Source organism: Ramularia collo-cygni, assembly GCF_900074925.1.
Source record: "Ramularia collo-cygni strain URUG2 genome assembly, contig: RCC_scaffold10, whole genome shotgun sequence".
Classification (NCBI taxonomy): Eukaryota; Fungi; Ascomycota; class Dothideomycetes; order Mycosphaerellales; family Mycosphaerellaceae; genus Ramularia; species Ramularia collo-cygni.
The window spans coordinates 1254640-1278583 of record NW_019716264.1 but is presented as its reverse complement, the minus strand read 5'-3'; the positions used below and the strand labels follow the sequence as shown (position 1 = coordinate 1278583).

General features: G+C 51.8%; 8 protein-coding genes; 4 read left to right on the top strand and 4 right to left on the bottom strand.

The window, feature by feature from the left end:
• Window positions 1-526: 526 nt before the first annotated feature.
• RCC_07069 (related to 5'-nucleotidase) lies at window positions 527-2857 on the bottom strand (the record flags this gene model as incomplete). XM_023772328.1 has 5 exons in its annotated part: window positions 527-1581; window positions 1639-1701; window positions 1788-1878; window positions 1933-2756; window positions 2824-2857. 5 exons carry the CDS (start codon window positions 2855-2857, stop codon window positions 527-529), a joined length of 2067 nt encoding a protein of 688 aa, XP_023628096.1.
• A 369-nt stretch (window positions 2858-3226) lies between these two features.
• Window positions 3227-6406, bottom strand: RCC_07068 (uncharacterized protein; the record flags this gene model as incomplete). XM_023772327.1 has 2 exons in its annotated part: window positions 3227-6167; window positions 6228-6406. The coding sequence occupies 2 exons, from the start codon at window positions 6404-6406 to the stop codon at window positions 3227-3229; spliced, it is 3120 nt and encodes a 1039-aa protein (XP_023628095.1).
• Window positions 6407-7825: 1419 nt separating this feature from the next.
• RCC_07067 (uncharacterized protein) lies at window positions 7826-10559 on the bottom strand (the record flags this gene model as incomplete). XM_023772326.1 has 2 exons in its annotated part: window positions 7826-10327; window positions 10395-10559. The coding sequence occupies 2 exons, from the start codon at window positions 10557-10559 to the stop codon at window positions 7826-7828; spliced, it is 2667 nt and encodes an 888-aa protein (XP_023628094.1).
• A 722-nt stretch (window positions 10560-11281) lies between these two features.
• On the top strand, window positions 11282-13095 carry RCC_07066 (related to proline transport helper PTH1 C. albicans; the record flags this gene model as incomplete). XM_023772325.1 has 2 exons in its annotated part: window positions 11282-11302; window positions 11365-13095. The coding sequence occupies 2 exons, from the start codon at window positions 11282-11284 to the stop codon at window positions 13093-13095; spliced, it is 1752 nt and encodes a 583-aa protein (XP_023628093.1).
• Window positions 13096-17168: 4073 nt separating this feature from the next.
• Window positions 17169-18212, top strand: RCC_07065 (uncharacterized protein; the record flags this gene model as incomplete). XM_023772324.1 has 2 exons in its annotated part: window positions 17169-17338; window positions 17387-18212. The coding sequence occupies 2 exons, from the start codon at window positions 17169-17171 to the stop codon at window positions 18210-18212; spliced, it is 996 nt and encodes a 331-aa protein (XP_023628092.1).
• Window positions 18213-19107: 895 nt separating this feature from the next.
• RCC_07064 (uncharacterized protein) lies at window positions 19108-19566 on the top strand (the record flags this gene model as incomplete). The annotated part of the gene is made up of 1 exon (XM_023772323.1): window positions 19108-19566. One exon carries the CDS (start codon window positions 19108-19110, stop codon window positions 19564-19566), a length of 459 nt encoding a protein of 152 aa, XP_023628091.1.
• Window positions 19567-20646: 1080 nt separating this feature from the next.
• RCC_07063 (related to DUF6 domain protein) lies at window positions 20647-22125 on the bottom strand (the record flags this gene model as incomplete). XM_023772322.1 has 3 exons in its annotated part: window positions 20647-20946; window positions 20996-21716; window positions 21839-22125. The coding sequence occupies 3 exons, from the start codon at window positions 22123-22125 to the stop codon at window positions 20647-20649; spliced, it is 1308 nt and encodes a 435-aa protein (XP_023628090.1).
• An 876-nt stretch (window positions 22126-23001) lies between these two features.
• Window positions 23002-23648, top strand: RCC_07062 (uncharacterized protein; the record flags this gene model as incomplete). XM_023772321.1 has 2 exons in its annotated part: window positions 23002-23366; window positions 23447-23648. 2 exons carry the CDS (start codon window positions 23002-23004, stop codon window positions 23646-23648), a joined length of 567 nt encoding a protein of 188 aa, XP_023628089.1.
• Window positions 23649-23944: the final 296 nt, after the last annotated feature.

The following is a 23944-nucleotide window of genomic DNA, read 5'->3' as shown; positions in this document are numbered from 1 at the left end:
GAACATGAAGCTATGTGACAACGACATTCAGAGCTATGAACATACCATTTTACACACCTTGGAGATTACGTTGAACTTACTACTACTCCTACCTAGCTGACAAGCATGCCGTCCAGTGCTATACCCACAGGAGAGATGTCGAAACTGGCTATGAGAGGGACGTGAAGGCTTAGCTGTTCTATCTACGACAGCAGCAGGTAGATCTACAAACTGCATGTATATGCTAGAACAAGCTTCAATACTGGAAGATGTGAGATGTGTCCACGATCAACAAAAAAAAAGGCATCACCTGAATGAATCCTACAACTTACGTATTGATGTCCCCGCCACGACTTGAATTTTTCTCCTCATTCCCAAGTGAATTAAGCTCACGATAATTTCCCCATTTCCCACTCCAAGCCCCCTCTGGCGAAGAAAAACAGCATAGTACTATACCCAGCCCCCACAAAACTCGTCCTTCCCTTCTTTCTACCAAATCCCCACAAAAGGTCAGTAAGACAGGTAAGAGATATCAAGACCCTCCGCCCTAAGAGCTCCCCCCAACCATCAAAATTCTTCCCTCAACTCTAGGACAAACTCCCTTGGTCCACAAGACGCCCCCGAATTCCTCCTCCTCCACGTCGCCTTTTTGCTGCTTCCTCTCCTCCTTTTCCTCCTCGACCATATTTGGAGAATGTTTTAATCCCGCGAGCCGCCACCACTTTCTCATGACTTTTCGCATGAGGACAAGTCTTCTCTCCTGAGTACGAGGATCTTCCAAAGTATCATCATCGTMATCATCATCATCTTCGCTTTCCGAAGTCGAGGTGGGTGATGTCTTTCGCAGTAGATCTTCCTTKCGTTGCCGCTGTGCTCTCGTAACAAGTGAAGCGCGTCGGTTTCTGTCGAATTGAACTTGTTCTTCCTCTTCCTTGGAACGTATGGGACTCGACGACGACGACACTTCTGCTTCTCCGTCTCGTGAAGATGAAGGCGGCTGCACAACATCAACACCGCCATGCATGCCCTCATGGACCTTCTCCCAATGCCTCCCCATCGGAGCTCCCCACTTCCTCCTCCCCTTCCCTTTCCACTTCCCCAAAGCCTGCAGACTCATGAAATACTGCCGCAGGATCATACTGATGAGCAGGCCATTCTCATCGCTGACGATACTACGTGCCGTTCCCCCTTCTTCTTCTTCAAGCATCAAACTGGTKAAGCCATCTTTGCCTCGGACCATGTAATCTCTCGTGGCAAGCGTATACTCGCGATCCAGGACAAGTGGTTCATTCCCAATCCGGACATGACTGCATCTCTTCCCAGCTTCCAATGTGGGATCGAATGTCATGGTGATGCCGGACATTTGCGGGAAGCGTCCTTCCAGCGCTGGGTATTTGGAGACGCCATTTTCCAAAGCTTTCAGGATACACTCACCCTTCAATGCAACGACCACGCAAGGATCCTCAAAGGGGAAGCAATTCAATACATCTTTGACCTTCAACACTCCCGGCGGATAGATCTGGTCCCCTCGGATGGTGCCCGAGGCCATGATGCAGCAGTCGGTTGCGTAGTGGAAGCGCATCAGATCGCAGACAAAGTTACCTTTACGCGGTTAACCTCTGTAGACACAGGCATGATTTCCATCTCTGGATCACTCACCCATGTTGGACTCCTTCAATCGAACGGTTGTGAATCGGGCATCCAAGGGGGCCAGAGTATAGCCTATCATTCGGTCAGCCTCAATGCGTGTGATTATGGGTTATTATACTAGATGGTGAAGTGTCAAGAGGGAGATGTTCTCTTCTTACCAATCGGCTTCTCCAGCTTAGACATCAGACCAGCGGTGATCTTCTGCACCATCTCAACTGCAGATGACTCCTCGGGGATAGCGCCGACGACCTATAACTATTAATCATCGATCGTCATATTCTCAAGAAACGGAGGATTCCTCACATCGCGCCTCAGGATAACCACATCCCACCCTTTGGATCCATCCGATTTACGCCTACACTCAAGATAGGAAAGCTGTTTGAAGTCCGACCCTGAGCGCAGCACATGCGTCCCATTGATGATGGAGTGAGCATAGAAGTGATCATGGCCTCCCAAGATCAGGTCAATGGTGCCAGGCTCCAACTTCGAGGCAAGCTTGTCATCATTGGGCTGTCGCTGATGAGAGACGACAATGRCCATTTCGGCACCCTCGGCTCTCAACTTGGGAGCCAGTTCTGCCACGGTGGCGGAAGCACTGAGATAGCGCAGATTGGGCGGTAGAGTGTTGATTGTATCCAGCCATTCCCGTTCCACAACACCCACCACTCCAATTTTAATCCCATTGGAGCTCTCCAGCATCACAGTCCGCTTGCAATGACCGAGAGGAATATCCTCGCCGAGCGCGGGGTCCAGGACATTGGCGCACAGCCAGGGAAAATTACACCTGTCGGAAAGATATCGGAATTGCTCGACGCCAAAGTCCAAGTCATGGTTTCCGAGACACGCGACGGTGGTGTTGAGGGTGTTGAGAGCGCCGAGCATGTGCTTGCCTTTGGTGACGGAACTCTCCAGGGAGGGATTGAAGGCATCGCCGGAGAAGAAGGTCAACAGTCCCGGCTGACCTGGGAAATTCTGCTCCGACTGGTAATAATCGCACAATGTCTTGAAACGTGCAATCCCACCCACGGGCTCGCGGCTTCCGGGCTCGACGTGATAGACGTCGTTGTAGTGAAGCAGGCGCAGGTCTGGAACTCCTGGTTTGGCACCAGAGCTGTACGTTATAGACTCTAGCATGGCATGGTCCGTCAGTCTAAACTCTACTCTGTAGAACTCACCCCAATCATAGGTACTCACCGCTACCCGCTGGAGCCACACTTGATGTTGCCATTGTTGTTGTTGTTGTYGAATGTGAGTTGTGGTCGTGGTCGTCTGTGTGGTCGTACTTGTTCCGTCAACATGTCCGAGTGACATGCAAACTTGTGAAAGGTAAGTGCAGGGAAGGTCTCGTTTGCTGTAGTGGAGGAGGTACTGTGCGTTGTTTCCCTAGCCTTGCATGGGTATTCTCCGCGGGCCTGTCTTTTGCACTGCCCCAATCAATGCGAGGGCGGCGGGCAATTCTAATTGCGTAACCATGTGACACGTGGGAGTTGCAGGGGTTGTGGACGAGTAAATAGATAGGGTAGGAAGCGACAATAGATGATTATAAAACAAATCTACCAAATCTATCATATCAAATCAAACCACATCTCCACCACTTTCAAGTCAAAAAAGTGCCATCAAGCGGCGTATCAAATACCCCGTCAAACGTAAAGTCGTCAAAATTGACATCGTTCATTCCAAAGTCATTCGGCAACATCATCTCCGTTGTTGTGTTGGAAATGGGCGCTATCAAGTCATCCCAGGTCATTTCAACATCCATAGTAGTAGCAGCATCAGGGCAGAAGTCTCGTGTCTTTTTTTCGTTGAGCTCCGCTGTTCCATCTTGGACGACGAAATTCTGCCAGTCAAAACATGCATCATCCTGCAGAACAATGCGTGCAGAGAGCGCCTCATCTCCTGCTACAGTCGGTGCTGTCGGTACGGTCTGCTCGGCTGTATTCAAGACTGTTCGAGCCGGCTCGGAYGTATCCARCACTGTTCGGACTGGCTCTGGCATCAACCCGCTGTCTAGCCATGCGCCTGTTGTCGTCTCAAACAGTTTTTCGCGCTCTTTAGACAACTCATAACGGTGGCGCTGTAGATATGGCTTTTTCGGAGCAACACCATTTCTGAGGCCATCAGGATCATCATCTTCAAGGGCCTCAATCCGTGACAGGGCAGCTAGGCCTCTCGCTCTTGCGCTCGCATTGTTGAAGCCCTCCATGCTCCCTTCGGCAGCGGGATACAGTCCTTGAGTATAATAACTGAGCTGCTGTGACATTTCTGTCGTGAGATTGTTGCTACACCATCTTCGCATTCGCGGGCCGGGAGAAGGATCGCCATCGACAGTGCTCACGTCTAGGAGATTCAACGAGCACATCTCATGGTCACATCGCCGATCGCCATCGTAGAAGACTCCCTTCTCGCAAAGACCCGAGTACAATTGGGTCAGCCCAGCGCGGCGTGTCTCCAGGACCTGCTTGTAGAATTGTGGTATGTTCGCGGCATTCGCCATTTGACGGGAGTTGCAATGGGAATCATTGTAGGCCTGCAGTTGTATCGCAAATGGTATCCTCAAACCCAGATCTCCATAAGTCTCGAGGTCCTCCGGAATTGCCTCCCCGCGGCCACCGACGGTGGAGGGTATGAAATTCAGCCCGTGTGCCTTTTTGAATAAATCGAGCCATTCTGCATTATCTGCCGCCGTCTGGTTCCAGCTGTCATCGGAATGGTAGAGTATTTGACGGGCCGCACTCTGCAGCATCTCGTCGGAAACTACCACGCCTTTTTCGGACTGTTCTTTCGCATACTGTCCCAGCTTGACCGTCAAAATTTCCCAAAAGGTTGCTTTGTCGCTATTATTGTTGCTAGTGTAACCTTCGAGGAGGCCGCTGTCGAAATGTGAAGCATCTTGAACGTCTCTGCCGGAATTTCGCTTGGTCGCGCTGAAAGGAATGGGTGAAACGGACTCCTGGCCAATCAAGTAGGGTGGCATCGCATTCGTGACCTGAGCTGCAACAGAGGGATCGAGTCCCCGACAACCTTTCCACTCTTGCATGCGCGATCCCGCCTTGAAGTGAGCAGTGATGTGGTCGACACGGTCAGTCCAGGTGGTGAAACGCATGCCACAGAACCCGCATCGRCTATTGATGGTATTCGCAACCGACTTCCAGCTTTCCGTAGATGGAACCATGACATCGCAGCCGTGGAAGAGCCTCAAGTGTTGTCGCAAGTGGTCTTTCCGGTAAAAGGTCCTCGCATCATGGCCTTTCTCTTCACACTGGCGGTGGTTATGAGATTCTATATGATCGCTCGATGGGTTGTTGAGATCGCAGTACACGCATTTTTTGGAGCCACTCTCTGGGTCGATGATCACGGGTCCGAGTGGAGCGCATACCCACTTTTCAAGGGAGAGGTGCAATGACTTTTCATGCCTCGTCCAGTCATATTTGTTTCGAAAGGTGTCACAGCAGAATGTGCACTGGAAGATGCGCTTCTTGTCGTCTGTGAGCTGTCGTCTTGCAGCTGGAGCCGTCGGTCTGCGCCGCCTTCGTCGATCTTTCTTGCCCGCGAGGCTGGAGCTGAACGAGTTGAAGGAGCCATGAGTGGAATGAGAGGAACCATTTGAGAATGCAGCACTAGATGCAGAGATGGACGACGTCAATCCAGTCTCTTGTGAAGTTGTCGATGGTGCTCGTTTTCGCGAGAAGCCAGACCCATTGCTTGATCCGTGGCGCCGTTTTGAATGACACAAAGTCGATGGTGATGCTGCGGAAGAATCGCCTTCGGGAATGTCCGTGGTCGCAATGGCGTTTACAATATCTCTCATCGAGGCCGGCTCATTTTCTGRCGGACTGTTTTTCCATCTCTCAARAGGATTGAGCTCCTCCCATGACTTGTCCGAGTTTCGAGCGGGGATTGGAATGGCAGACGTGGTTGGACGCAGGCTTGGTGACATGGCAAGTCTCGGTCGAGCCTTTTCCGTCACCTTGCGACGCCGTCGGGCATTTGCAAGCCAGTTTGCAATTTGGGAGGCTTTGAGCTCGGTGGAGGCTTCCAGCTCAGCCTTTTGCTCCTCGGATGGGTAGGGATTATCTGCGTKACTCTCAAGCCAGTCGCGAAGAATCTTGACTGCAGCTTTCGGAAATCGAATGCCATTACGCTTCGAAGTCCCGGGAATATCGTCTTTGAAAGGGACCCTACCGTTTACTTGCGATTCCAGTGGCTTGATGGATGCCAGTAGTTCGCGGTCCAGAGCAGTGTCCTCATCGACGACGTGCATTGTAGATCCATTGAGCGATTGATTCGTAGGGCCTGCCAAGTTCACCTTTGCCAGACTACAATCTCTGAAGAGCGTGGCACAAGGCGTACAACTCGGTTCACCCCGACGCATGTAGCACTGGAGACGCCTGGCCTTGCATGATTCGCAGGACTGCACGGGGCGGATGAATTGAGGRATGTAATTTTCAAACTTGGAGTAGTCGGGTTCCTCGGGCAGAGCAGCATCAACTACCCGTTCTGGARTTTCCCAATCTCCCAGGAATCCGAAGCACAAGCAACTGTTTTCAGGCAGTCAGTCTCGGCGAATCTTTGCTGGACGTAATGTTGAAGCGACTCACTCGTCGGCGCCGGGATGGAGAGGGCAGTATCTGTCGTCCAGTCGCAATGGCTCGGGATCTGCCCAAAGACCTCCATCGTTGCTCCACGCAGCCTCCGACTGCTGCAAGAGGCGAGAAAAGTCGGTGGCAGCGTCGAATTCGAAACCGGCCCCGCTATCTCCTTCTCCAGTCCCCGCCATGATCACGTGGTATTGTCGAGTCAGGTTGTCGTAGGGCGCAAGTGGACAACTCAAACGCACACAGGCATTTCAAAGGGCGTACGTGAATGTTGATGCGTGAAGGGTTGAACAACGTATAGGAGACCCTACTACATACTGTCCTCTTCGACCACTTGCCTGCCGATGCCGTCGAGTCATCCCGCTCCTAACGTGAGACGGGCTTAGTGCACGCGCCCTACAGACACTTGTTTGGGATTGGATTTCCGCTGTCGGCTCCGACAATTTCGAAGATTAGTCAGAACAACCTGTCTTGGAAGGGGAAGTACCGTACTTCGTATATCTCCCCGGGTCCCAACCACACCATCTCGTCGAATACCGCCTACCGAGCACACGGTAAGTGGGAAATGTCCAACTTGTCGGACCATCACAGCGAGGAGTAGTGTGCTGCTTTTCCGTGATTCATGCCGAAAGACCTCAAAATGTGGTGCTACGGGGATGGGAACACATCCAAAGCACGCATTCCCAACATTTCCGGCGAATGGATTCAAAGGATTCAAAGGGGATTCTGCCTTCCCATTCTTACCTTACTTTACCTGGTACTCACCGCCGAAGCTCGGAGAAGATGGCTGCACACTACAGAAATCATCAAGTAGTAGTTAGGCTCCGACATCATCTCCACACTGTCCATCTTTTCCTAGGTATAGCCGCTCTCTAGATAATCTAGCATTGGCAACCTCAAGCCTGTATACAAACAGTCCTACACTACGCCGATTTCACTTCTAAGACGAGGACTACGTTACAGAAATGCTGTCTATCGGGCATAACGGAGCATTATAATTTTGCCTAGAGTGTCTCCTTGTAGATAGATGGTATGAAATTGTTTGTAGTGGCAGCCACACCCCCCCCATTCAAGACGAACAACAGCTGGTTCGTAGGTGACTTGGGCTGAGAAAATTGCTGACAACAACAACAAGTATTCTACATGACATGATATGACCTGATTATCATGCCCTCCTCACTCGGTCCTGTAAATCTTTGCTCCAGGACCTTTTTTTTTTCGTTTCGATGTGTCTTTGCCTAAGGTGACTTAGGCCTTTCTCGCCCAGTATTTCCCACAGCTGCTGTCGTTTTCTCGCCTGGTTTTTGAACTTTTGCTGTGAAAAAGAGGGGCGATTGTGGAGGCTTCTGGGGATCGTTCCTATCGAGCTGGAGAAGAGGGGATGATGAAGGCTGTTTTACTTGGAACAAGGTGAAAATTAAGTAGTGGCGAGTTGGAACGATCCAGTCGAGTTCATCAATTCGTAGGTAGCACAATCTCTCACATCCCCCAAAACTCCCATTCTAACCCAACAGTGCTGTTTCGAACATTTCATTCCCCATACCCTTCCCAACCCCACTCATCCTGCCCAATGCCACTCATTCTTCACAGTATTTACCACATCATCCCGAAACCTCAATCCCCTCCAAACAACCCAACCCCCTCAACCCCTCCCTCTCAAACGCACCCACCATACCCTCACACTTCCTCCTCAATTCCGCCTCGACCACCTCGGCTCTCCACCTCACCCACTCCTCGACCGTCATGCGCTTTTCCTGCTCACTCAACCCTCCCCCGGCAGCCATGACGAGCGCCCTCTCCACACGTCCGGGACTGACATCTCCATTCCCCAATAGGACAGTGTCCAGGTCGACGGGTTTCCAAGGGACATTTGATTGCAGGCGGGAGATTTCGGCTTTACTGGGACTGGTGCGAAGGCCGCGGGTTGGGGAGCGGTTGGGTGTTCCGGGCGCGAGAGGTATTCTGGTAGTCTTTGTACGAGACATGAATGCCCGTGCCTCACTCTCCTTTTGTGTTGTACTCTCCTTTCGTACTGATTTGCCGGTGGAAGAGTGTTGAAGGAGGGAAGAAGGTTGATTTTCCTTGTCACTGCCATTGCCACTGCCACTCGGGCTAAAGGTGAAAGCAGTACTGTTGGCTTCCAATCCCAAAGATAGACGTGGGGCAGAGTCAGCACCGCGAGACTTGTCCAGAGAAGTCAGGTCTTCTTGATGAATCTCCTGCTGCAGTTGTTGAATCTCTGCACTGTCTTTACTGAGACGACCTTGTGAAGGTGAAGTCTCGTACTCGTCGACATGGTCCTGTTCGGTCTCCATGGCTTGGTGGGAGGCCTGCTCCGAGGCAATGCGCACGAGGGATGCTTCAATCTCCATTTCATCCCGGGCTGGATCTTCGACTGGCAAGTCTGGCCATGTTGGCTGCRCTGCTGGCTCTTCCGGGTCCGCAATTTGTTGTGAAAGTTGAGAGGACCTTGCAGATGAGTTCTTGCTGCCTTTGGGTCTTCCTCTCGCCTTCTTCAGGACCGCTTTGGGCTCATTCTCGWGTGATTCCAGCTCGTCTGGCTGTGCTTCCGGCTCGAGAGTTGATGAGTTTACCAGCGACGCTTGGGATGAACGTGCTGCCGAGTTCTTCTTGCCCTTTGGTCTCCCTCTGGGCTTCTTCGTTGGTGGCTCTGGCATGGCTTCCACAAGTGATTGAATGCTCACATCCGTGTCCATATCCACGACTTCTTCAACAGGCTGAGTTTCTTGCTCGGCATCTGTTGATGCAGTGGAAGCTTGTTTTGGCTTCCTCCCTCGTTTCGCCTTCACCACTGGCTGTGCTTTTGACAACGCGGGGACATCGACCTCGAACGCACTAGAGTCGGAACTTTGGTGTTTCCGCGCGCCATCTGAAGTTCGCTTCACTCCTCGCTTTGGTTTGGGTGCCTCTTGGACGGGAGTCGATTGATCTAGTGGGTAGTCTTCGACCGTGTGATCCAACTCGTCTTGGAGTTGTGCAGAAATCTCACTGAGTCTCTTCTCAGCGATGGCATCTGCGTCTGGGGTTTGGGGGATCTCTTCCTGTTTGAGCTCGGGTTCTGGCTCGGGTTGTTTTTGGACCTTGGGTTTGCGACCTTTGGGTGCCTTTTTCGGGGGAGCGACATCGATCTGGCTGATTTCCACGACTGAAGAGTCGATGTGTCGTGAAGCTGGTTTGGATACTTTGCGAGTAGCCTTTGCCGGGGCGATGACAATATCATCCTCGTCTTGTGCGGGTTGAGACAACAGCTCGGGGTAATTGACCTCGATCGCATCCTCCTCCACATCGACCTTTTTCCTGCCCTTGGCACCCTTTGTCGTGGCTTTTGCCTTGACCGCCTTCTTCTTTCCTTTTGTTGTTTGTGAAGCAGTGGTGGCAGTGGTAACGATACTATCATCCGCGCCTGGCAGATCGTCGTCTCCACCCAGCTCGGCGAAGCTACCACCCATGCTGGGCATCTCACTGACCGCGCTTTGTACACTCTGCACACTCTGGACGCTCATGCGACTGGCCTTGCTCGCGGTACTAGATCTAGCAGCAGCCGCCTTGCCGCGTGCCTTGGCCTTTTTCGACTTTCCATCGGCGATTTCTGGCCCGTGGTAGTGTTCCAGCAAGGCGAAGTACGGACAAGCAGGTTCGCGTCGCTTGTGTTCGACAAACGGGTCGTCTTTGGGTTCCCATCCATCCAGACTGAGGTCGCAGTAAAAGCACGTGGTTCCATCGCCATCCTCTCCCTCATCATTGGGATCCCAGGCCCATCCCGCGTCGACCATTTTGGAGATTTTGCACTTCCAGCCCTTCTTGCCCTCATGCGGCCATCCATTACCGGTTTGAAAGGTGGCGTATCGGGCGCCCGCCATTTCTTCCGAGAGAGGATCGCGCTGCTCGGGTGGTTGTTGGGAATCGGCATCGCGAATGACGCTGATGACTGTCGCCCAGGCGCATCCGTGGGAATGGGCGAGATGTTCGCTTATGGGATCGTCGGCGGGTTCCCAGCCGTCCAGTTTGACATGACAGGAAAAGCATTGGACATTATCCTCGGAATCGTGGGCGGGTTTGTAGAAGAATCCGGCGCGTGCGAGCTGCGAGGGGGAATTGTCAGTGAGGTGGTGATCCGAGGGTGATGGATGGATACAAGATAGGACGTACACCTTCGGGAGAGGGGAATTCATGCGGCCATTCCACCGTTCCCTGCTGCTGCTTCTTCTTGGTCTTGGTTGCATTGCTGGCGCGTCGTTTTTCCAGATGGTGCGGCGTATGGAAGGTGGCCAGACGCGCCGAGTACTCGTTGAGTCCCGCGGCTGGCGTCGACATGATGTCGACGGGATGATGTGTAATTATTGTATCGTATCGCTGTTGGGGGGATGTTCTGTTGTTGTTGGTCTATGCTGGGCTGGCATTGGTTGTTGTTCTCGTCTCGTCTTGTCTGTACTGAGGTGTTGATCTTCTTTGTTTACGCACGCGTCGGAGCTGAGTGCGGCGGAGCTCCCGAGCGAACTCCGACGAGCTCGAACTTCATGATCTTCACTTTTGGCCGGCAATCCACGTCTCATCTTCAAGAAATGCCATGCCGTCCATGGATGAGGTGTCTGGCGCGGTTCTATTCGTTGATTTCTCATGATCACTGAGATGAAGCATCCTGTCGTGTTCTTCCCATCTTTCTCGGACCTTGAGACGCCGTTAATTCCGAGCATCTTCGCTTCGCTTCGCTTCCCTTTTCCTTTCACAGGCTGGCTGACCCGCCGCGGTATTTTGCGACGAGCGGGAGCTGTGACGCTGCGCTGATTCGTGATGTGCACGCACTTCAACTCTCATCTTCTACCTACTTTGCTCCTTCCCACCATTTTATTTTCCATTCTGTCTTTGCCTGCCCAACCATGGATGTCTTCCCGACGATAAACTGACGAAAACAAAACATTGCTCGAAACGCAGAACAAACAGAAGATACATCATCCGCTGCAGAAATGCGTGCCCGCGATTGATTGATGATTGATTGATCATTGAACAGCATTGAATCCATTGTAATTCTTCTCAACATGGCCCTCCCCAAGCTAGCTGTACGTACAATCTCCCTTCAAATCTACCAGATTGCTTCAAATATTGACAGCATCTCCTCCAGTCGTCGCCCGTCTTCCACTCCCTCGTCGGCGCCCATTCCTTTCTGCTGGGCCAGGCCGCCTGGCACCACCGACCCCATCAATTCCGTACCCTTTCCTCCCAAACACCTCGACTCCGCGAGCAAGACACGTCTCCCTCCTCCGACTCGGCCTCCGATGCATCCTCATCCTCAGCATCCCCCTCCTCAACATCCTCCTCCTCAACMTCCTCCTCAACATCCTCCTCAACATCCTCCTCAACATCCTCCTCAACATCCTCCTCAACATCCTCCTCGGCATCCTCCACCCGCCAGCAAAAGTCGGAACAATTGAAGCAAAAGGTGCAAAGGGAAGCTCTGGACCCCACCGCCAAAGACTCTCCCAACCAATCCCTCCCTCCAGGATGGGAGGAGAATGCCGACTACAACATCAACAAATTCTCCGATCTACCCCATCAATACTTTGGGCACAATCAACACATCAAAATCAACGAGGATTTCAAGGAGTCCCTCCGCTCTATACTCTGGCAATTTCGCGCTCCCATCCGCTATGCCTTTGCCTATGGTTCCGGTGTCTTTGGACAGAAGTCCTCATCCTCCTCTCCCTCCACCGATCTCTCCCCACACCCCAATCCTCCCAAAGCGGTCGAGGAATGGCAAAAGGGAGGCGCCAAAGTTATTGATTTCATCTTTGGAGTCAGCCATACCCAGCACTGGCATTCCTTGAACCTGTCTCAGAATCCCCATCATTACTCCGGTTTGAAGTATCTGCCCAATTCCTCCGCCGCCGTCTCCTGGATGCAGGATGGATGGGGCGCCGGTATGTACTACAACCCCTTCATCACTGTCAATGGCGTCATGATCAAATATGGCGTCGTCCACCTCGACACCCTGGCGAGAGATCTCTCCGACTGGGACACGCTCTATCTGGCCGGCCGCCTCCAGAAACCCGTCAAGATCCTGAGGGATGACCCGAGGATACGTCTCGCAAACCAAGTGAACCTCATCTCGGCACTGAGGACCGCCTTGTTGATGTTGCCGGAAAAGTTTAGCGAAAAGATGCTGTACGAGAGGATYGCCGGATTATCATACCTGGGCGATCCTCGAATGCATTCCATGCTGGCGTCGGAAAGTCCAAACAAAGTGTCCAACATTGTCGGCGCACAACTTCCCGGTTTCCGCCAATTGTACGTTCCACTTATCGACAATCTACCAAACGTCGCCTTTACCGACCCCCGAACACCGCATCTGGAAGGCTGGGAAAAGGAAGATGCCATCCGACATACGGGAACCCTCTCACGTCTGGAGGCTGATGTCCTCGGCGGGGAGGATGGCTTGATGATGGAGCAAGACCTCGATCCCGTTATGAGAGGGAACATGGTCCGACGCCTTCCCCGTGCGTTCCGCGAAAAGCTCTACTACGCCTACAAGAAGAAGTTTGGCATTCCGGGGAGTGCTTTTGGAAACATCCTCGAGGATATGCGGGATGAGGATCCCACGGGCTCCTTTAAACGACGCGAGGGAGGGGAGTTTGAGAGGCGAATCGCCCAACAGGATGATTTGGGGGAAATCATGAGTAATTGTGTGAGGAATACCGTCTCCTGGCCGAGTACCATGCAGACGGTTAAAGGCGTCTTCACCAGTGGAATTGTCCGATCGGTCAAATATGTGGCGGAGAAGAGGAGTAAGGGGAAGGCGAAGAAGATGGAGGCCAAGTCGGAAGGCAAGGATGAGGGCGGTGACAAAAAGGAGTAGGAATGGTATGATGATGATACACACCATGCAAGGGAACCARGATGGCCTTGCATCCGCAAATCGTGGAATCCTCAAAAAGACGACCTGTTTGGAGGGGGTTGGTATAGGTGGGCCGTCATTGCCTTATTTTCCTTTCTTGTAGATACAGTGAGCCCTCCAAACAGAGATGACTATTATCCATCTCGTACAAGAGAATTACTCCCCTTTCCTTCCAGACAATCCTCGTGGTGTGTCGACTCCGCACTWTGTATGAACATACACGACATGAAATTTGCCCAGGTCATGCTGATCTCATTTTCAAATCCCGCCCGTCTTACTGATCATTGCGTTGTCAAGGTGCCTTTGATGCTTTTGGTGCTAGTAGAGACAATTTTTCTCCAACATCAATTTTCCTCTTTCACATACATGTCTCCATTACGCATCGAACCGCCGGTGTCGTGGTCAACCGAGGCGAACAAAGCATCGAGTACGTTCAAGTAAATCGCCGCGAAACATCCATTCGATCGATGCTAATAACCCTAAGCGAATCTGCAACCCTATGAACATACCATCTTTGAATTGCATGCCGATTTTAGGACATCTGTTCTCGAATATCAACATCCTGAATTCAACAGGAAGGGAAGCATACCACAGAGATGTGTTGGTCGAAGGCAGAGGGATACCAACCGTGGACGACGTTCCAAACGTGGGAGCTCCGAAGACGATTTCCAAAAGTTGTATATCAGGACTTGAAGATACTCACATCCATTCCACATGGGAGGTGACGATTGAGCCTGACTGTGTGCAAGTGAGTAGTTTTGATCTTTGAGGTAATCAAGAAAAGGCGTTTTGGAGCTGCAGGGACTGGGAACTGGCTCGAAGTTGTCATCCACGATGCCATCGCCATCAATTCGGGAGATACATAGCTAGACCTCGATACCTCGCAAGCGCGCAGGAGGTTGCTCGTCGAGATGAGGAGCTTGTTGGAGGTATAATGGTATCCACTGACGGCCCAAGATGAGGTCCGGCAGGGGATTCGCGAACGTGTAAATGGAGTTGGCGTTGATGAACTTGAAGCTCAGCAGGTCGGGCGAAGAAGTATAAGTCCGAGGAGTTGAATGAATCATGCTCTCCGATTCTGACATTTCGTAGATCACAGAGGTACACGGGTGAAGAGACTGTTGCCTGTGTAGACGAGGGCTGTAAGCTGGGAAAGAGACTTTGCGCTCATGCGTGAGCAAGAGACTCGGCGAAGATGTGCGTGAAGCACTGCGTCGATGTGATTTACCATGCCTCCTATATCGATGAAGAAGGTGAGCGTTCCGAAAATAGTCATCGTTCGAGATGTCATCGCTGACTCTGGAAGGTATGGGTCTTCTCGAAGAGCGTAAAACGWAGCACACCGTTGCGCCTGGCCTGAACTGGCTGATCACGAGTCTGAGGGGCTTGAAAAGCCGAACAGAAAAGCCGAAGAAGTTGGGTGTCAGAAAGAGCTAGATGCCACAATCACCAACGTGGAGAGATGAACAGGCGTGGCATGTGAGTCTTGCGAATACCTGTGCGTGTCGTGCAGTACCGGACCAGGCTAACATCTTGGAGTGCTGTCCTACCCAGAGGCGATTATGGCTTCAGTGGCATTGTCCTGGAAGGGAGGTCAAGGGCTTCTTTGATCGTCTACAGCGGCATCTCGTAAAGCATACGCCCGGGACTTGGAGCATTTTGTGAAGCTTCTCGCCTTCATACCGCACGCAGCCATCATCGCTACGACGCGAGATGTATCTCCTCTGCTGATGYGCGGCAGCCCACTGAAGTAAGTRAACATCACTTTTACACATATCAGCAAGATCTGATTGCGTTCGTTTGGGACGTTCGTGTCTTACAAGATCATGAAAGACTGAATGTGATCTGTATCAATGGGCGTGTTGACAAGGCCAAAAGGAAGTAGTGTCAATGTTCCGGATCTTCCAGAGGTGAAGCATGATATGCAGAGGCGTTGGTAGTGAAACGGTGTTTGGCACCGTTTGGTGAATAGCAGGGACTGTAAATGTATCTTGCGGCGATTTTCTGCGCCGAAAAGGTTCAGACGGCCGACACGTCCTTCCTCTCCCCGGCAGCCTGGATAGTAGTTTGATGCCTCGAGGCATGGTGTGCAGCTCCTTTTGTAAGTTCTCGGGCCAAATGTTGGAATGTATTGATATTCCCTGATGCGAATAATGTTCAGATCCTCTCGCCGAGCATCACGTTGCGACCTGCAAGACCCTTCCGCTCTCTGAATCTGCTTTGCGTGAACAACAAATACATTTTACTGGGGTGGAAGGACGCGTCTCAGGATCCGAATCATCCCTTCGAATGACCGTGCCTGCTGAGATTCTGTTCAACCCATTTGAGTCACAGCAATGGTTGACTCCAACGGGTATTGTATCAGCAATAGAACTCCTATTGGGACGCTCCGGAAGTGGCAGTTCCCTCTTGAAGAGGTGTCGCACAGTCGTCCGTTCCTCATGTTGGGGCCTGATCGTAGCTCAAAGTTTCAGCTGGGAATGTGGCCATTTCTCATTGACTGCAAGCAAGCAATACAGCACAGGGCGAGCGTTTCATCGAATCTCGCCCACACATGATGTGGATAGTCATTCCCCTCCAGGACTGGCTTGTATTTGTTTGTGGGTATCTCCTGCGGCGGGGGATGTCAGATGCTCCGGCTCTCCGCACATGGCTGAACTTTCGACGTTACTGCCGATGCTGGCTGCTGTGGAGATGTAGTCTAGCAAACGGTCTGGTGATGTTTGGGAAGTAGTGAACAGTGGTTCAATGTCTCAAGCGTCTTACGTGATGCCGAGGCACGCTTGTTCCACATTTGTGATGTGCCGGCATGAATGAATGCAGTAGTAACGAGGGCTCGCGCACTTTGATTCGAATCCAAGGCGATATTGGCGTTGTGAAGAGGGGCGTGGCCGCTTGGGGTGGTGCATTCCCCAGATCTACACCTGGTACCTGGTACCTGAGATGGACGTGGTWCTCTTTACTCTTTGACAGCCTAGCATATTCTCGGACCGTGCGTGTGTCCGGGATTGCTTCCAACAGTCTGTCGGTGAGTTGTTGGCGCTACCAAGGTATGAATCATCATGTCGGGAATTCTCCGAATGTCACCAGACAATCTATAGCGAGCGAGCGGAGGGGATCGCGAGCATTGGCCGATACCACCTACCGTTCTGGTGCGTGTAGCAACGCGATAGGGAAGGCAGCGAAATTTCCTCAAAAGCCGATCAAAAGCTACCTTACTTGGGAAGAAGGTGAAGATTGAAGACCGGAGATCCAAGGGTCCCAGTCTGTGAGACCCGCTGGTCGAGGCCGTCCAACTTCCAACGTCCAGACTGACCAGCAAACAGCATGTTTGTCGGCACATGTATGATGGATGTATCCTGACAACATGTCTGAGACGGTACCAGCAAGACGGGACAAACACCCTCTCTGCAGCAACTAGTTCTATCGCCGATGAAGATCTGGCGTTCCAAGGCCGACCGATATTATTTATTATTTGTAGCCACATCGCCGCCCCACAGGCTTTTCTAGACTTTTCTAGCCGCCGAAGTCAAACCGCACCAGGAACGGGCCGGGCAGTCATTTTCACAGCCCGTGCGTCTCATTCGTGCATTTCATTCGTCCTCTGACCAAACGGAAGCCGCCGCGCTGGGTAAAAGTTACCCAGTCCGCGTGTCGACTATCACATGCAAATTTCATTGGGAATTGCGGCCATCGATGCTAGCTAGGTAAGGTAGGTATCCGTGCTGTGAGGACGGACGGCCGGCCGCCACGATTGCTGCCTCATCATCTGCGAGGAGATACAAGCTTGCATCGCACGCACCTCTCGTTCTTCGTTAAAAGTGCACAGTATCTCACACGAAAATCCTCCCTTTTGCCTTCCATCACACCTACTTGGATCGCAAGAGCCGCAAGTTCCGCTCCACAATACCGCCGGTTGCTTGAAACTATCGCCATCGACGACGCCGTGACTCTTCGCCTTCCGGACGGACCGATATGAGCTACTAACCTGTTTTACCACGACTACAATAAGATCGAATTGCCAACAAATTGAAATGGCCACCGCCAGTCTATTATTCACCAGCGAGATGCCTTCTGCCATGTTGCCAACGACAGTGCCCATCGCTTCACCTTTCCTGCTGAGAGAGGACGATCTAGAGGTGTTGTCACAATCGGATGGATTCACCATCTTGAGAGCACATCTCGCTGCATATTATTCCTACGAGTAAGTCATGTCCGACGGTGCATAACAGCACGCACTGATTCATTCCAGGGCGTGCGACTCTCACTCCTCGGCATGTCCGGAAGATGTCCAACATTGGACCATCGTTCGAGATATTCTGCACGCACTTTTGGTACCCGTGGTGGAACTGTTCGACAAGGCGTGCGGGGTGGCCGCTGCAGCCACCAACGCCACCAAGCTGGAAGACCTCGAATATGCCTTTACCGGTTCTTCGCGCGGAGCGTTTGTCTGGCTACAGTGCTTCCTCTCCTCCGAAAAGGAACGAGATTGGTGCTTTACTAGAGGATGTCCCGCGTGCGTTGTGGAGCATACCCTCAGTTCAGAGTTCTCAATCCGCCTCATCTATGCCGCTTGTCTACTGAGTGATGTGCACTATCCCTTCACCATGGAAGGGCCAACGCTACCAAGCTTCACCTTCTTCCTAGACTCCCTGGCTCGTGCAATCTCCGAGGATGAAGTTTTTGGAGAAGACTTCTTCGACAGAATGCAACCAAAAGCATGGGCCACGCGAGATGGCGTGGACGAACTTATCCAGCAATGTTTGGATCTCGACATCGCTCTGTCGCAACCAACAACTCCGGATGGATCAGCTCCAACATCCCCGGCCTCTGTCAGTCCTGCTCTTGGTCCTTGTGGTGGTACACCTGGTATGAAAATCAAGCGGAGTAAGATGGCTCGTCGACAGATGAAGCTCCAAAGGGAAGAAGAAGCTTGGATGGAGGAGATGTTGCGAAACTCCAGCGAGCGATTACGTACTGAAGCCTACGAAACTGCAAGGCCCGCTTCCGCCGACAGCCTACTCGTAGCTCTCAAGGATGAGGCGGCTGTGTTGATCACTGAGATTGATCCCGAATGAGCGATCATCACCATTCAGACCTTGAGAACGACAAGGGAGTTGCGATCATGACCTCTCAGATACTGAGAACGACAAGGGAGTTGGGATCAGCAAACATGCACCAAATAGGCCTCGCTCCGCGTTGACTGATTTGGAGTCACCGTCATCAGCAGGCATCGAACATGTCATGCAAATGACTTCAGCCGCAAACGTGTTGGTTGATTATGGCATCGGACCGAATAGCGCCGTGACGCTGCGGTATCTGGACTCAGGCGACGCAGATGGCAACAGTTCATCTGGTTCGAGCCCAGTAATATGCTGGTATTCACCGGACGTCCGCTCTGATGGCCCTGTGGRGAAGATGGAGGTGGCTGGGAATGAAGCGGTACGATCTATCGCATGATGCTACGGAGAGCAAGAGCTGTATTGTAAGGTGTATTCATCGAAACCCGAGGAATCTTTTCCCAATCGTACTTCAACTCTACATCAGTATACCCATGATTCATTCGCACGTCTTATGTGTCGATCTAGCCTGCAGCACCGAGTCTGTCGAACAATCTCGTCACAATCGAGGAACGGGAGCTTCGTAGGATCTTGATGAGTACCTCAGTCCACCTCTCCACTAATGCGGCTGTGCCGACTCGTATATGTTGTAACTAAACGGGCTCTCTAGGATTCTATTCACACTAGCTCCTTCGTCGAATTCCTCCACCTCGCCTACGCTATGAAGGATGCGAGATGACGAACCGATGGAATTTTGCCAAGACATGCCATCTACGGATCACATTATGCGTTGAAGTACTCGATGGCAAGACATATAAAGTGCAGTGCGACTGTCAAAAGTCAATTCTTTTCCCTCATAGCACACGCCAACATTCCACCTCAGCCCACAACGCCCATCAGAACTCCTCCCAAAATGAAGCAAACTCTCCTCTCCACCCTCGCTCTAGCAACGGCATTCTGCAGCATCCCAGCTCTCGCCCAAAAACCCGGTCCCATCAAACTCCCCGGTCTGGGAACCTGTCCAGACGAATGTGTCTCGATTCGAAACCCAGCGGGCGGAGCCCTCTTGGCCTGCTGTGGTACCGCTGAGGGCTGTATCGACTGTGCTCCGGATTGCATCGCCGTATGTAATGGCGGGACTGGATTCTATGGCAGCTGCACGGATTTGGGAGGGGATGTGGAGAATACATGTACCAAGGGTTGCGAAACCTTTTGTGAGACTGAGGTGAGCTTGAGTGTGAATTTCGTTCGATTTGGGGGATTCTTCAAGAGGATCGAGGCTGATGCTGTGATTCAGGATTACACTGTGTGCACCATCTCGGGTCAATATGTTGATCCCGTTCCAGAGGGATGTCCTGATCCAAATGCTTGATGGTGCTTGGTCGTTCGGATGTCCAAGCTGCGGGTTGATGATGATGATAGATTTCTGCGCCGGTGTGAATGCTGAGGGGAATCAGGATGGTGGCATTGCTGCAACATGAGTTACTTCAATATGACTCGCTTCCATCTTATCAATGTCTCTCAGTACTGCCGTCCAAGACCTCTATGATATGACTTTCTGACCTTGACCTTGAATAAGAAATAGCCTGAAAGTCGTTCACTTGCTGATAGATGTCACCACCTCCGGACTACCGGTAGGTAACAAGCCCTCCAAGATCATTCTAGCGAAGAGACGTAACTGTCGTCTGGAGCGGAGGCCTTTTCCGGAGGATGAGATACCGGACTGATCCAGACAAAGTATTGAACCAGAGTGGCACATGAAATGATGCTGCGATATGCTACTTGCCATCCGTGAACGTGTATGTTGACGAAGTCTGGGGAAATGAATTTTGCCCTCCGTGTCGATGATCTCGAATTTTCTCTGTGTAAGRGAGGCTTACAGTGACTCTCGACTTACAATTAGTCCGTTGTAGCGTGCATCTTTACTCACAGCTCCGTGTTCACTGCAACGAATGGCTTCTTCCATATCTTGAGTCTCGTTTCTCGAACATCTGCCAACGGTCAGGGCTATCGATATGAGGGTTTCTCGTCGAGAGAAGACACCTTGGTCGTGTTCGTACTGTCTCCAGGCCGTGCTCTCTGCAGGATTGACGGTAATAMTAGTAGCGTGGCCCGTATCCCAACGGAGAGGGCAGTGGAAGACGCTGCTTTGTTGATTTCTTTTTCACATCGGCAGCTTTGGCAAACGATCAAAGTGCCGAACGCCTAGCATTATATCCCAAGGATGCAACCCACCCGATTTGTTGCTATGTGTATCCGTCGGGCGCCGTCGGGCGGCCATATCACGCCACTTGAATAATCATGCGATGCCTTTACTCAACATCGGGCGGTCAGCCTTAGGATCTTGCTCATTCTGTTTATCATTTGCTGCCAATCGTCAGTCGTAATGCGCATGTGCTGTCTGCTCCTCTATCTATGGGTTTCGCTCTTCTAAGGTTCTCATCTGTAAGGCCTACACGGGAGGTCTACCGTGTTCGTTCGCTCGAAGACGACCCGCCTCTAGTCCAGCCTCTTCGTCTCTGAGCAATGGCTCGCGTTCTGTTGTAGCTGTACTAGTCGCGGGATCCTTTTTCTGCAGAGCCACAAAGATTGCAGCACCCAGAATGAGGCTCGATCCTATAATGCTCAAAACATTCGGCAGATGCCCAAAGATCAGCTCGTCGAACCCAAGAGCGAAGATCATCTGACAGTAGACAATGTTGGTCGCTCGGGAGGACTTTTCGTAGGATAGACTGGCTGCTAGAAGGAATTGCTGCGTTGTATTAGCAATCACTGAACTTCCAAAGCCAAGGTCAACATACCATAACAAAGCCGCAGATTCCCAAGAATATGAGATATCCCCATTCCTTCAAGTTCGCCGGTAGCAAGAAGCCCACACTAGGGATAGCGAGTTGCATGACGAAGCTGACCAAAGTACACCATATGGCGAAGTAGTTGACGCTGATTAGCGGGTGGGCTCTCTTCCCAATCCATCTGATGGTGGTAATTGCGCCGGCGGTACCGGCAACTCCGACAAGTGCGACGCCTACGCCAATCAAGCGCTGAATAGGGGTCACGTTGTCGTAGTCACCTGGGTCCTGCCCGAAAGGCGCCATATCGCCCACTCCCGCTGCGGGTGATGTACCTCCAAAGGCATGGAAAAACGTCGTCGGACGAGCAATGAACAGTACTCCTACCAGTGATATCAAGGTYCCAATTTTCTCCACTCTGGTGAAAGGCTCCTTGATGAGGTACGAACAGGCCCAGCATGCAAGTCCGGGAGCAAGGAAAGTAATGACGGTTGCGTCGGAAAGTGGTAGATAGAGGAGGGAATAGTACATTCCGAACACTCCAAAAAATCCAGTGGTTCCTCTCGCTACTAAAAGAGTCCTCACATCGGGGTGTCCAAAAGGAAAGTGGGGCGTCTTTCTGTAATACATGTACAGACTTGCGAGGATAACAGTGATTGCCATGCGTGCGAAGAGAATTTGGAAGGGATGCATGCCTTTGCCCTCGTTCCCTTCAACTTCGAGAAGTCTGACACTAGGAGTAGATGGCCAAGGTCAGCATTGTCTGGGATGGATGACATGGGCGAATATTTGTGGGACGTTTCGCCTCGAAGTGTCACAATCTGAAGAATGATTTCCCTAGATGCATGCACTTACGTCACATTCATGCATGTTCCAAAGAATTGTGCCAAGAGCATGAGAAAAAGTCCGTAGTTCCTGGTCCAAGAGCGGCGGAGTTTGTATCGCCATCCGGGTTGTGACTCGTCGTCGGAAGGAGACGAATGATTGATATGACAGGGTGGTTGTTGTACATGATGTATCTGGTCGTAGCCCTCTGTCGAAATGATCGAGAGGGTATCTGGGGAAAGTGGTCTACGCGGCCCTGCGAGCTGTGCAGAGAGGAATCCACAATTCGCGGGAGGCGACTTGTACTGCCCTTCCATCTTGGGGGAGGCGATGATACTAGACGTTGGTCTTTCCTGTGTGGTGGCTTTCCCATCTTCGGCTTTTGGAGGGGTGGTCATGTCGAGCTATTTATCCATCTATCGCCGCCCTGTCCATGAAAATGGAAGTGGTATCAGATCTTGAGGATGCTAGGTGGTAAGTTGTACAGCAGGCTCCGACTGCAGGAAATCTGCAGGCACTTCTTCGTGAGAAGGTCAAGATCGAAATGATGACGAAAGTACCTACTGAGACAATTATTACAGACGAGAGAATATTTTACTCCCGCAGAGCTCCATGATCCATCGCCGTCTTCGCTTCAGCACGAGTGACCCACACACATCCCCGCCATCGGACGGCACATCATGGTTACCTTACCTTACCTTTACCTTAATCTGTGCTGTACTGTGGCGTGTGGCACATGAGCTGGGCGCACGAGCGAGCATCGCCACGATCTGACCCGCTTTGATGAGTTTTCTCCCGCATCTTGCTCACCGATCATCACCACGACTGGCGGACTCCGGAGGCACAACACGACGCGATGGCTTCGAGACGATGTCGTTGAGAAGTCTTCCAATCTTCTACCAACTTTGTTCTACCCCACGGGGTTTCTGGGTCTTGGMATGGAGATTAGACTTTTACCTCGGCGATGTTGCCTCGTGGAAGGGAGGAAGCAACGATAGCCGGGAATCAACAAGTTGGGAACAACCTAAGGTAATCTTGCCAGTCACGAACGGGCTGCTTGTACCTCACTATCCAGAGGAGAAGAAGCTGCCAGACTCGACTTCATCACTTCAACAAACAACAAACAATACTGATCATACGCCCATCCGATTACGCTTCCCCGACCACGGCCACGGGCCCATCCAATCACCATAATGTCATCTACCAACAGCCAGCAAACGCTATTCGCRAGACTCACAAATGACCCCAAGTTTATCAACGGCTCTCCGGAAGACAAGATCAATGCTCTCCTCGGCATGTCAAGTCCGGACGATGTTCGCCTCTTATCGCAATTCCTGACGGAAGATGTCAAGCTGGTGTCGTACAAGCAGCTCTCCCCGACAACATCGTCTGCTGTTTTTGCTTTTCGAGTCGAGAGATTCTACTGCAACTTCAGCGGAAACTTGCATGGAGGGGCTGCCGCCACCTTCTACGACGTTTTGACGAGTATCCTTCTGCAGGCTATTGATGCTCCTGGCTCTTGGGGCAACGCTGGGGTTTCCAGAAGTCTGAGTGTCACGTAAGTCAAGTCTGAGTGTCATTTCACTCTCTTTGTTTGACTGCGCTTCTTCATGGTATGCTAATCGACTCTGGACGTAGATATCTGAGGCCGGCGCCGGAAGGAATCATGGTCGAATGCGATGTTGAGGTCGTGCATTCCGGAAAGTCTCTTGCCTTTTTGAGAGGATCAATGAAGCGTCAAGATGATGGCAAGCTCATCAGTACCTGCGAGCACGACAAGGCCGCAGTTAAGATCAAGGCCGGTTTCGAAGTGCCCTCCCCAAAGCCAGCAAAAATGTAAACGGCTGTGCCCATTATCCAAGATAGCGGGACCAGTCGAGATGGTCTAGCGCTTCTGCACTGCCGGCTCTACAGGCGAGAACAATCTCTTATCTACGGCTGGATGCACTCCGAAGCGTTCGTTTACATCTGGCTGCTCGTGGTCAAGATGAAGCCTATCTGATGCATCGAATACACGACACGACATGATAGCGAATATGTATATCACTGGGGAGGCCACCAGATGTGTACTCTGATGGAGTGACACGGAGTCTTCGATGCTGGTGACAGGCTCGATGAGAAGGCTTATGTGCAGTA